The following is a 12,706-nucleotide window of genomic DNA, read 5'->3' as shown; positions in this document are numbered from 1 at the left end:
TGCCTTTTCACCTGTAAGGGTGCCGTAAGCAGGTGTTGACTCAAAGACGACCAATTTGATTCGCTTAAGGATCCATTTTAGAAGCATAAACTCTGATAATGGAATTGATTTAGTATATTCAGGATTTACCTCATGTGCTGATTTCCAAAGCAAACAATACCTGGCAAGGTCAGAGAAACAGGAAAACAGAGGTCACCATTGTGCCATCCTGTCCAGTGTCCAGGGAGAGGCCTCAGAGCAAGACCTGGGCACAGTCCAGCGGACGCTGGGACATTCATCCACAAACAGTGATGGTAAATACAAACACTCCACAAAACCACCAAACGCTAAATACTGGTCCTCAGTGTGCCGTAAACGTGGGGCATAATCTCTCTCCTCCCCATTTCTGTTCTCTCTGCCCTCAAGCTCAGATTACTCCAAAGAACCCTTTCCTCAGACTTCAGAAACCCGAAGTGCTTTGGGAAGGAGCCAAGCTGTTTCCTCGGCTCCGTAGCATTGATTGACACACCCCCACTGCAGGTCTTCCTGTTACCTCACTGGTTTATGTTTGCAGGAATAGATCTCTCGGGATTTTACCAACAGGAATGAAGCCTGAGTTGGGTTAAGCCTTGTGGGAATGGAGCTGCTGGTCTACTCCTGGACTCTGTCCTGAGGCTCTGGGGCTCAGTCTTGATGACAGCACCCCTCCTCCACCGTAGGTCCTTTATCCCCTGTGCCTGGGGGTTTCTAGCTTTAGTGGCCAGTCCCTGGCCCTGCCCTGCCCTGGGACCTTCAGAAGATGTTAAAATTACTCCTTTATTGTTCCTCATCTGGAGCAGTCTCTCCGCCCCCCCTTCTGTACTGCACCCCACTCCACCCCCCCTTACTAAGGGTTTATTAATTTCATTCTCTATAGGAGGAACAAATTACATTTTCTAAGGCAGTCTCTAATTAAAAAAAAACTAATGAAACTATGCTTAGGGGAAAGCCTGACATGAATGACAGGCTGGAGAAAATGCAGGCTCGCCCAGCTCAGCACGGCGTCTGCCTGTTATGAATGTGTCTGGGGACGTTCTTTTCACCCGTAAGTCATCTTTGCCCTGAGTGGCTGCAGGGACCTTCCTGTCTCTCTGTAGGATCTCCACAGCTGTGGACACAGCAGAGAACCTTAGCCAGGTGCCTTGGGACCCCAGTGTACGTCTGCCCGTCTCTATCGGATTGACTGGGAATAACCCCCCGGTTCCTCCTCATGCTGTGTTCTCCCTTTAAGATTCACTGGGCAGCTTGGAGTTTGCATTATAGCAAGGACTGAATCCTGCAAAGTCTCAGGGGAATGTTCCCCTTCTTCCAAACACTACATTTGAAAGACCACATTCCTCTCTTCCTTAGGCTCAGCCATTGAGAACGCCATGGTGCTCCGTTCTCCTCTGAGTGGGAACACCATGAGTCAAAGCTCCACAGCAGCTGGTTTCAGGGCCTAGAAGTCAACCTTGTCCTTGTACTTCGCAGGGATCTTAATTAGTCTAGTAGCAAGATCAGGGGCGAGTCTGCTGAACTCAAACCATGTTGTGTTTTAGAATATGAAGAGATTGAATTCAGCCAGCTCATCTTTAAGGAAGACTTCCTCAGCGACAGCTACTTCGGGGGCAGCCTGCGGGGTCAGATCGCCACGGAGGAGCTGCACTTTGGGGAGGGGGTCCACCGCAAGGCCTTCCGCAGCACAGTCATGCGGGGGCTCACCCCCGTGTTCAAGCCCGGCCACGCCTGCGTGCTCAAGGTGCACAACGCCATCGCCTATGGGACCAGAAACAACGACGAACTTGTCCAGAGGAACTACAAGCTTGCTGCCCAGGTAGGTCCACCTGCCTCGGAGGGGTCAGTCACATCAGGTATGAGCAGGACTCACGACAGTCTGGGCTGAATCTAAGACCGAGAGCTGCTGAGGACAGGATTATGAGGGGCTTCGGGAGGATAAGGCCTTGGTTTTTTTAACTTGCTTCCCATGCACCTTAGTTGGACTAAGGAATGGCAGCTGAAGAATAAATGCATTTGAATAGTGAAGGACAACTGGGGCGCTCCTTAGAGGCAAGAATGGTGAAACGTGGTCTTGCACACTTTGGGGATGTTGGCAGGAGGGGCCAGGCCTTGGAAAAATGCATCGTGTTGGGAAAGGTCAGAGAAATAGAGGAAGATACTTAGCAAGGTGGATTGACGCAGTGACGGTAATGATGGCTTCAAGTGTAGTAGAGATGGTGAGGGTTGTGCAAGGTCCAGATCTTTGTTCATAGAGTTGCCATGAGTCAGAGCTGACTCGACGGCACCTTCTGACAACAATAACAGGGAGCAGAGGTCCACTGGTGTACTCCACCCACTGCAGTCAGGTGGAGACTACGTCTCAGTCTCCAGGAGGAAGGAACTTCTCTCCCCCAGCCAGTTGCTGGAGACTGACTCCTCACCAGGCCTGGGCTTACTTCTTCTCCTCAGAAGCCCCATGAGAACCCTGGCAGTTTAAGTCCCATTGGACATCAGATGCCATGAAAAATGGAAGATTTCTAAATTGAACACCAGCAAACCTATCCTGACAGTGTTTCTGGAGTGTTGTGATTGTTTAGGGTGTGTTCAGAGAGTTAGAATCTGTCCTTGTTCCTTCCCTCTTGAGTTTGGTTCAGCGTCAGTCTGTAAGTTGGTCAGGGTTATTGTTCGAAGTCTCCCGCACTCCTACCTATGATCTTGAGTCTCAGAACTCTTGAGGGTGGAGAGAAGGATCCTGGCTCCTCTGTCCTCAGTCAGCACTTCCAACCACTCAGGAGATTCAGACCAGCCCTGACTATGTGCCTCTCCTTTTTAATCCATAAAATGAATCGGCTAGACTTTGGTAATCTTGTGGTACATAAAGCATTACCCATTACAAATTTCTCTGATGTGGCAGTTTCATATGGGAGGACTCTGTGCACGAGGCAGCCCTTTCTCTCCAGCTATGTTTAGTTTCCCCCAGACACACGCTCCTTTTTTCCCTGAGCATTCCTTTCATCTCAGATACCATCTGGCCTAGTCATGGGAAATCCCCTAGTGTCTAGATTTGGAAATAAAAATCAGCATATTTTTCCCAAGTCAACAGTCCTGTCAAACAGTTCATTATTCACCACTCCCATTGTACCTTTGAAGGGGCGTCTTAGATGGAAAAACCAGTGAGCTGCCTCTTCAAGAGGTCAGTTACCTTTGGTCAGGGGTGAACTAGATCCAGGCTCATTCTAGAAGTTTATTATTCAGAGACCTGACTATGGAGACTACTTGACTTCTGCCTGGGCAGTTTTTTTAGGGCTCAGAGCTGTTCAGCAAGTGGCCAGCACTGTGTTGTAATAATTGTTGCTTCTGTGAAACACAAACCATAGAGGGAAGCGGGGAGTACAGTTTGTTGTTGTTGGGTGCCATCAAGTCAGATCCAATACCTAGCTACCCTGCATGCAGCAGAATAGAGCAGAGCAGAGCAGAGCAGAGCAGAGCAGAAGAGAACAGAGCAGAGGAGAACAGAGCAGAGCAGAAGTGGACAGAGCAGAGCAGAGCAGAAGAGAACAGAACAGAACAGAATGCTATCCAGTCCTGCACCTCAGTCTCAGTGGCGCTTGAACCCACTGTGCCTGTCACTGAGCCAAGGCATCTCATCGATGGTCTTCCTCTCATTTGAATTGAAGGGTCACCTCACTTTTCCAAGCTTGATGCCCTTCTCTAGGGACTGGTCCCTCTGATAACACGTCCACAGTTTGTGAGATAATATCATCACGCTTTCTTCTAAGAGCTCTGCTATGCTTCTTCCAAGGTATATTCATTTGTTCTTTTGGAAGTCCAAGGTCATGCAATACGCATCACCAACACCACAATTCAAAGGCATCAATTCTCAAGTAGCCAGTGCTGCTCCCTAGTCTGCCTTAATATAGAAGCTCTGCTGAAATTCACCACCCTCCTCCAGGGTGACTCTGCTGGTATTTGAAATGCGTAGACATACCTTCCAGTAACAACACCAAAGCCACCACAGAACAGCAAATCGACAGACAAGTGGTGATATGCGAATGGGGAGTACGTAGGCATGACCTATATTGGGAACTGTCCCAATTATTCTTACCAGACAAATGTCTATTTGAATTGCTTCTAATAACTTGGATTTCCCCATGCTTTTGGTGATACAGGAATGCTACGTTCAAAATACTGCCAGACATTATGCCAAGATCTATGCCGCTGAAGCACAGCCTCTGGAAGGCTTTGGAGAAGTGCCCGAGTAAGTGCTGCCCTGCCTGGTGTTGCTAACGTTAACTTGTTGACTGGGAAGGGTGAAAGGGAAGGACCAGGAGGGATGAGTGTTCTGTTTGATCTCTCTGCCCAGGAACTCCAAGAGGTAACCCATAAGGGGAACTCTGGTGGCCTAGTGGCAAGAAGCTGCATTGCAATCCCAGAGGTGCACGGTTCGAATGCACCAGATGCTCTGCCGGGAAAGGAGGGACAATCTCCTCCTGTACCAGTCAGATCTGATTTGATGGTGTACACACACACACACAAATAATAAAAATTTAAAAAAGAGGTAACCCATCCTGTTCATGGGGGCTATCCAAGGAGCTCCAGAGGTTGGCTGAGAGGTACTGGAGGAATGTGGATGGATGAATATATAGATGACTTGATTAATTTATTAACTGTATCTACCATACCATCCAGCTGCTCCGTGTGGGAAGGATGGGCGATCTCCTCCCGAATGATTAACTGCCTCTGAAAAGCCGCCAGAGAGTCAGCTCTGAGTCTGTTCCGACTCTATGGTACACAACACCGCACCACTACCATACCATAAGGGGGCTCTGGGTACGGTCTGTAGGGAGGGGCGGTGTAACCCCCAAGTGGTACCAGTTGGAATTGATCAGAGGAGAAAGATGGGCATTTCCCCTCATGTGATTTACAGCCTCCAGAAACCCAGTGGAGGATCAGCTGTGAGATGGCTCTGAGTCGATAACAATGATATTTTTGAACTTGATCATACCATAAGCTGCCCCAGGAGCGGGGTACATAATGTCTGGCTGCAAACTGAAAGGTGGGCAGTTTGAATCTACCAGCTGCTCTGCTGGAGAAAGACAGGCGTGTCACCTAGAAGGGCCAGTACCTGGAAGGACATCACAGTTAGTGAGGGGCAGAGAATAGAGGAAGTCCCTCTGTGAGATGGATTGATTGACATAGTGACTGCAACCGAGTGGGTTCAAATCCTATTGTGAAGATGGGACAGAATCAAGCAGCTTTCACTGTTCTACATGGAAGTCCTTAGACTCAGAACCAGCAGGATGACAGCGACCAGCATGTTTCTCCTCTCATGGATAATACATTGTCTGAACAATCAGCAACTATAATAGAGCAAGAGGTGTCAGAAAATGATGAGTCCTTTGATAAAAATAAAATGTGATGCTGTATTCTAGAAGAATGAGTTGGATGGCCTGGAAAGGCCTTTCTGAGATGACGTTTAAACTAAGAGCAAAATGATGAGAACGAGCCAATTCTCTGAAGATCTAAAGAAAAGATGGTTCACAGGCTCAAGGGCAGGGAGCTTGGCATGGTCCAGGCACAGGAGGCCACTGTGCTTGGATCCCAATGAGAGTGGAAGGAGGCAAAGTCAGAGAGGTGATCAATAAGTATTACTAATGTGTGGGGCAGAGAAGGGAGTATGAATCTAAGGTTCCAACTTAGGAGACAGAGTAGATGATACTGTCATGTCAGGATACTGAATCCAAGGAGTTGACTCATGGATAGGTGTCTAGGAGAATCATGAGTTTTCCAGATGCCACATTTAAGTTTGTGACATCTGGTACATCAAATGGTAGCAGACAATTAGTCATGTAAGGCTAGAGCTTAGAGACCAGAATGGAACCAGAAAGCTATACTTGTTGGTCTTACTTGTTAGTAATGCAGTCAATATTGGAAGTTGTATTCTCTGATGTTGGGTTATGTTATTGGGGTTTACCCCTCCACAAGTGGGTGTCAGTCGGCCTGGACTTTTGCCCTAGTTGACAAGGACCTAAGGATGGTGAGTAGTCAACAGCATTTGCTGGGTGTGTCTTTAAAGTCCCATAGGGATGGGTGAAGTCTGCGGCTGGCCTGGAGGCAGCTGCTCTGCTGTGGCTCCACTCTTGAAGTCTGGTCTCTTGCATCTTGATGAGGGTGACATAAGGGAAGTCTTGGTTTGTGTTTGGTCTGTGTTTGGCTTGGGTTATTGGTAATGCAATCAATATTGGAAGCTGTATTCTCTGATGTTGAGTTATGTTGATGTTCTTAAACCACATGCTTCTGGAAACTCTACAAACATAAAGAAATGATGTTAATTATAGAAAAGAGTTCAGGTCTTTTGTTCATAGGGTTGCTATGAGTTGTATGATGACACTTAAGCTAAGTGAGACTAGTGTTGTTATGTTTTGGTGGAAGATCCTTCTACTTTGTACATTACACCTTGTCAATTTGCTGTACTGAAGTAATCTGGGTTTGCTGTGATGCTGAACCTTGTACCATTGGGGTATCAAATACCCTAATGGTTTATCATTGTGGACAGTGTTTGGTGGAGCTTCCAGTGTAGGACATGTTTGGAGGCAGGAGTGGTATCCACTTCCTAAACCACATGCCTATTTGGAAACTGTATGAACTTGGAGAAACTACAATGGTTATAGAAAAGCATTATTAGGTCTTTTGTTCATAGAGTCACACTTGATTTGATGGCAATCAACAACAACAACAACATTTACGTTTGTGACATCTGTGGTACATCAAACGTTAGTAGACAATTGGTCATGTAAGGCTAGAGCTTAGAGACGAGAATGGAACTAGAAAGCTCTACTTGTTGGTCTTCAGAGAGATGGTGTTTGTAGTTGTGAAGATGGTGAAACCATCCACGTAGAATATACAGAACAAAGAAAAGAAGAGAACCAGGGATGAAACTTTGAGAAACACTAGCATTCAGAAGTCAGAGCAAGTGTTCAAAGGAAGAGCTATTGGTTAATGCTGGGAAAATTCTACCAGGAGGACAACGGACAGTGCTATCAGGAGAGGGCATGGTGGTCAAAGCCGAGGCAAAGGAGTGGCTCCGGAGCATAGGGGTCAGCAGTGCCATCCAGGCTCCTGGGTAATTGGAGGTCATCAGAATGAGTGCTCTCAGGAAGCAAGGCTTTGTCACACGAGAGGTCATGGGTTCTAGGATGGAGTCTAAGGACACAGATGGAGGCTACCTTTTCAAGAAGTGACAGGAAACAGGAAATGGGAAGGAAACCTGGGGATGGGGAGCCCCCTCCAAGGAAGGTAGTAATGGTGATATTGTTCTCTAAATTTTATTTGTTTTGTTCTTTCTTATAATTTACACAGCAAAATAGCTGCCATTTCAGTTAGCAGTTTCTGCATGTATTATTTCATGGCACTGATTATATACTCGTGCAGCCATGCTCATCTGCCTTCCTTGAGTTCTGACTCCCACATTAACGTGAACCTACAGCCCCAGGAGATCTCGGCCTAGCTTTTCAAATTATTATTAACAAGTTAACCAAAAGATAATTTTTAAAAGACTTTTTTAAAAAACTAGTTAACCTATCATTTGTTTTTAAGAAAATGTCAAAGGGGAGCTCTGGTGGCCTAGTGGCAAGAAGCTGTAACTACAATCCCAGAGGTGCACGGTTCGAATCCACCAGATGCTCTGCCGGGGAAGGAGGGGCACTCTCCTCCTGTACCAGTCAGATCTGATTTGACGGTACACACACACAAAAATAATAAAATAAAATAAAAAGAACGTCAGCCTTAAAAAAAAAAAAAGAAAATGTCAAGAGATACTTTGGGTTTGAAGTATATGTAGGAAGCTCTGGTAGCTTAGTGTGCAGAAATTGTGCTGCCAACCCAAAGGCTCGTAGTTCGAATCCACCAGCAACTCTGTGAGAGAAAGATGGGCAGTCTCCTCCCATACAATTAACTGCCTCTGAAAACCAGCTGGAGGATCAGCTATGAATCAGTTCCAGCTAGATGGTGCATACCAACCACAATATATATATCTCGTGTAAAATGATCTGACATGTAGAGGCCACTTAATTGAATTTGTGAGGTAAACGGAAAGAAGGTAAACAAGAGAGGAAGGACAGGTATACGCATGGAGAGGTGAACGGTTAATGAATGAATGTAGGGTTGCATCTGTGGATAAATGGATGGATGAAAACCTAGATGGGTGGAGGGCTGGTTTGTTGAATTATAGTCATCTGACCAATGACTCATTGAAATATGACTACAAAGCAACTATTCATGAACAAAATTAAGCTCATTCCGAGGAAAGTTTCCTAGCCAATTCTTGGAAATACAGAAACACATCCTGTCTAGTCCCAAGGGAAAGCTGTGGGGTGAATCTAAAGGGTGCCAAGGATTGAACCTGCGGCCCCAGCTGCTCCAGGTGGAGTAGAATGCACCAGGTTTCCTCCCATCTGAGGACCTGATGTGTCCATCTTCTTCCCCTCACCAGGATCATTCCTATTTTTCTCATCCATCGGCCCGAGAATAATATCCCTTATGCGACAGTGGAGGAAGAGCTGATTGGGGAATTTGTGAAGTATTCCATCCGGGATGGGAAGGAAATCAACTTCTTGAGAAGAGAGTCAGAGGCTGGTCAGAAATGCTGCACCTTCCAGCACTGGGTTTACCAGAAGACGAGTGGCTGCCTCCTGGTTACGGACATGCAGGGTGAGCAGGGTGATTGGACTCGGGTGCCAGGGATGCAGTGGGCCTAGGTGGGTGCTGGGGATGGAGAGGTGACCAGGGAGAGGTCAGTGAGGGCAACCCCAGGTTGCCTTGACATCGTCACCAGCAGAAGCTGTGATGAACATGTCTTAAGAAACAAGGTTTGACAAGGGACCTGAAATAAGCAGCACTGTGGAATCATAAGGTGCGTGTTAGCCATGCCTTCTAATGCTGCCTTCCCATTATAACAGGTACCTAGAGGCTGACTTTATTGGTATGTCCTCAACAGGCACAAACTCACAAATAGATCTGAAAATCCACTGAAGAGGCTTCGGTGCCACACAAGTGTTTACCAAAGAAATGAGAAAATGGTCTTAACAGGCACCTACAGTCTTAGGTTGGGTTCTCGAAGGAAGCAAAGTCAGTGATGTTTACAGATAGATATGTAGGTAGGTAGGTAGGTAGGTAGGTAGGTAGGTAGATAGATGATAGATAGATAGATAGATAGATAGATAGATAGATAGATAGATAGATAAATAGATAGATATAGATAGATCAAGGAAATTGGCTCATGTGCTTTTAAAAGCTGGAAGGTCCCAGTTCTGCAGGTCAAACCTCTAGAGAGAAGCATTTGGGAGGCTGATGAATCCAAGTCATCTCAGACTGCTGGCTTCAGAGGCTGAAGTCCACAGTTAACAAGGACAGCAACCACTGGCTCAGTCTTGGAGGCCAGGTGGCAGATAGCTAGATGTGGAGAGGGCCAAAGCTCTCTAGCTTTTCCAGGGAGTCCACAGTCATTCAGTACAGATCCCACGCCTAAAAAGACGTGTTCTTCATTAGAAGAGGCTGATTATCACACTGGTATGTTTACAAACACTTCATAATTATAATTTTTAAAGAATTTTGTTTGCCCTAGACTAGAATCCATATGTAGTCTTATTTCCTTCTGAATATAATTTGTACTTCTCAACAAAACACAAAATTATAAGGATGAAAATAAGATTGACCTCGATATCATTCTCTAGAAATAATCCCAATACCATTTTGATATATTTTAATCTATAAATGTAAATCTTTGTCCAGATTTCTGATTATTTTCCTAGCATAGAGTTAGTAGAATAAATGTTTTCAATATTTTAAAAATCTATTAAAAGAAAGAAAGAAAAGGCTGGTTAAATCTTTATAGTTAAAAAAAAAATCTTTATAGTTGTTGTTGTTGAGTACCGTAGAGTTGGAACCTACCCATAGCTGACCCTTCAATGGGTTTTCAGAGACAGTTTATCTCACAGGAAAAGATTACGTATCTTATTCCTCAAAGCAGCTGGTGGATTCAAACCTCTTACCCTCTAATGTTGCCTCATTAACATCACAGAGGTTATAAATTACAACACGTGGGATGGTTACATTATTCTGAGGAGCATGGTCAGATGGACACACAAAATTAACCACCATGGTTACTTAATCGATTATGGAGAACTCCGGTAACAGAGTGGGTTAACTGTGGGCAGCTAACCCATAACGTTGGCGGTTTGGATCCACGAGGTGCTCCCTGGGAGACAGAGGAGACTTCTGTAAAGATCATAGCCTTGGAAACTTGATGAGGCTGCTCTGCTGTATCCTTCAGGGAAGCTCTGAATTGGAACCAATGGATGGCAATGAATTCTTGAGACCGTGTCTAATTAGACTCTGGCTGTGCCATTGCAGACGCGCCCTGTCTTTTCCTCCTCACAGTTAGTTTTGCATTACACATCTTCAGCTTTCCACTGGAAAACAATCCCCTGGGGCACATGCACTGCTGGTTTCACTCCCAGGCGCTTGTCAACAGCTGTAGGCGGGCACCCATCTCTCCGTGGGTGGGGCGTGCAGGTCCAGCCTTGCCCAGTGTCCTGTGGGGACGCACTGCTCTGTGCGGCTGTGAAAACCCTTCTCATTGTCTTTGTAGCACAGATGGCATTTCCATTTTCTAGGCAATCTTCACCTGCTATAATTGTACAGAGGCACTGAGATTAAAATAAAAAATCAAAACCAGAAGCAAACCCAAAGGACCCAGCTCAACCCTTGGTCTCTCAGACTCTGAAGGCAGTTGCTTGGTTCCCAGATGCTGCCGGTTCTGCAGGGTCGTGGGGTAAAAGCTGAGCCTGTGAGTGGTCCCTGGGGTCGTCTCACCACTGACACCACTCCTGAATGTCCAGAAGATCCAGGGACTCATACTCTGGAAAAGGCACTCCTATTGCTGTTAACTTTCTTGTTGTCAGAAACAACCTACAGATTTCTATATTCGCTAGCCCAGCTCTGCAGCTGCACATCAGAATGCTAATTATTAACCTGTAATTCAGCTCTACTTCATTGCCATCAAATTGCAGCCAACTTATAGCTGACTCTTTATGGGGTTTCCAAGATTCGAAATTGCATGGGAGGGGGTTGCTCATTTTTCTCCCTTGGAGCTGCTGGTGGATTCGAACCACCGGAGATACACTGCCTTTGGATTAGCTGCACAGCTCCTTACAGACTGTGCTACCAGCGTGGCTGAATTGCTGTCAATGTTATTAAATCAAGAGGGATGTTTCATTTTGAAAATTACATTCTGTTTTTCCCCCCTTAAACAACATGTGACATCTGGTAATTGGGAGAAGTCAGAAAGATTGATTCCCCCATTCCAAGGACCTTTTGCCAAATGACATTTTGAAATTGGACTTGCATGCAGCTTGGAAAATAGAGCTGTGATTTTTAAATACAACTGGCCATGAAACATGATGTCCAGATAGAGCTTTTGCAATTTGGTATCTGGGGTGGTTTTTTTTCCCTCCTGAAGCACAGACCCTGCAATAAAAATGTTGTGAAGCGTTTCCACATATGGTCTTGCTGTTAGGAGCTTTGAAAGAATGAGATGAATTAGTCTGCAGCTGTGAAGGAGGCTTTTCAAACGCTTGCTGGAGCACCCAACGCGCCGTGTCTAATGCAACTCACAGGTGCAAGCAGGGAAGCCCTCTGGTTGCATTTGTGGCCAAGTAGGCTGAACAGCAGCTCGGCCAGGCCCCAGGCAGGCGCTGCTGCACAGGACGTTAACCCTTCGGCCCTCTTGTCTGGTGCTCAGGGACCGTGGAGAATCACAGGGCACCATAAGGGAGTCCTGGCGGTGCAGTGGTTAAGCTCTTGACTGCCAGCTGGAAGGCTGCAAGTTTGAAGCCACCAGCTGCTTTGCAGGAGTCAAGACCTAGCAGTCTGCTCCCCTGAATGGCAGCCCAGAAAGCCAGCGGAGGAAGACCTTCAGCGAGATGAACTTGGCACAGTGATAGCAGCACAGGGCTTGAGCGTGGCAGAGAGGGTGAGGAGGGCATAAGATGGGCAAGGCTTTGATCTGTTGCTCATAGAGCTGTGGCCAGTCAGCTTGACAGCACAACAGCACCAGGGCAAGGAGGGAGGCCGGGTGGTGTAGTGGTTAAGGTCCTCTGCTAACTGAGAGTTGAGTAGTTTGAATGGTCCCTGCACTGATGGGGAGGCTACTTCTGTAAAACCCCATGGGGCAGTTCTTCCCGTCAGACAGGCCCAGTATGTCCAGATCGACTCACTGAGTGAGATTATAAGGCCAAAGAGATTCTGCAAAGGCCGAGAGTTTGTGGATGCTCAGGGCCTCAGTCCTGGTGAAGGATGTGGGATGGGGACTGACCTGGGTGAGGGATGCGGGGCAGGGACCGGTTTGGTGGGACGAGGTGGGTCTGCAGGTGCTGCAGGAAGGAACCGAGGATGGCAGGATCGCCACCCAGGCCTTCCGCCAGTCTTTCTGAGGAGCCCCTGTAACACCCTATCTTTGCTGCTTCTTCCTGTAGGTGTGGGGATGAAGTTGACCGACGTCGGCATAGCAACACTGGCCAAAGGGTGAGTAGGAAAATCCCCGAGTTTACTTCGTTACTGCTCGGCCTCAAACACCTTCCCACAGATGCCGTCAGAGCGAGTGGACAAAGCAGATTCCTCGTCCTGACTCTGGTGACCGTGTCCCCGTCCTGAC

At 46.8% G+C, this 12,706-nt stretch overlaps 1 protein-coding gene across 1 annotated transcript in view; it reads left to right on the top strand.

The window, feature by feature from the left end:
• ALPK2 (alpha-kinase 2) overlaps positions 1-12,706 on the top strand; it is a 109,985-nt gene that overhangs the window by 87,293 nt on the left and 9,986 nt on the right. The window contains exons 8-11 of the mRNA XM_006891761.1: positions 1,557-1,831; positions 4,164-4,252; positions 8,486-8,703; positions 12,528-12,576. Coding sequence (XP_006891823.1) covers positions 1,557-1,831; positions 4,164-4,252; positions 8,486-8,703; positions 12,528-12,576 — 631 coding nt within the window. The remainder of the gene's footprint in view (positions 1-1,556; positions 1,832-4,163; positions 4,253-8,485; positions 8,704-12,527; positions 12,577-12,706) is intronic.

This window comes from Elephantulus edwardii, unplaced genomic scaffold (genome assembly GCF_000299155.1).
Source record: "Elephantulus edwardii isolate Elephantulus edwardi_28Jun2011 unplaced genomic scaffold, EleEdw1.0 scaffold00103, whole genome shotgun sequence".
Lineage (NCBI taxonomy): Eukaryota > Metazoa > Chordata > Mammalia > Macroscelidea > Macroscelididae > Elephantulus > Elephantulus edwardii.
The sequence above is the reverse complement of the archived record's forward strand: the minus strand, read 5'-3'. Positions and strand labels throughout refer to the sequence as shown.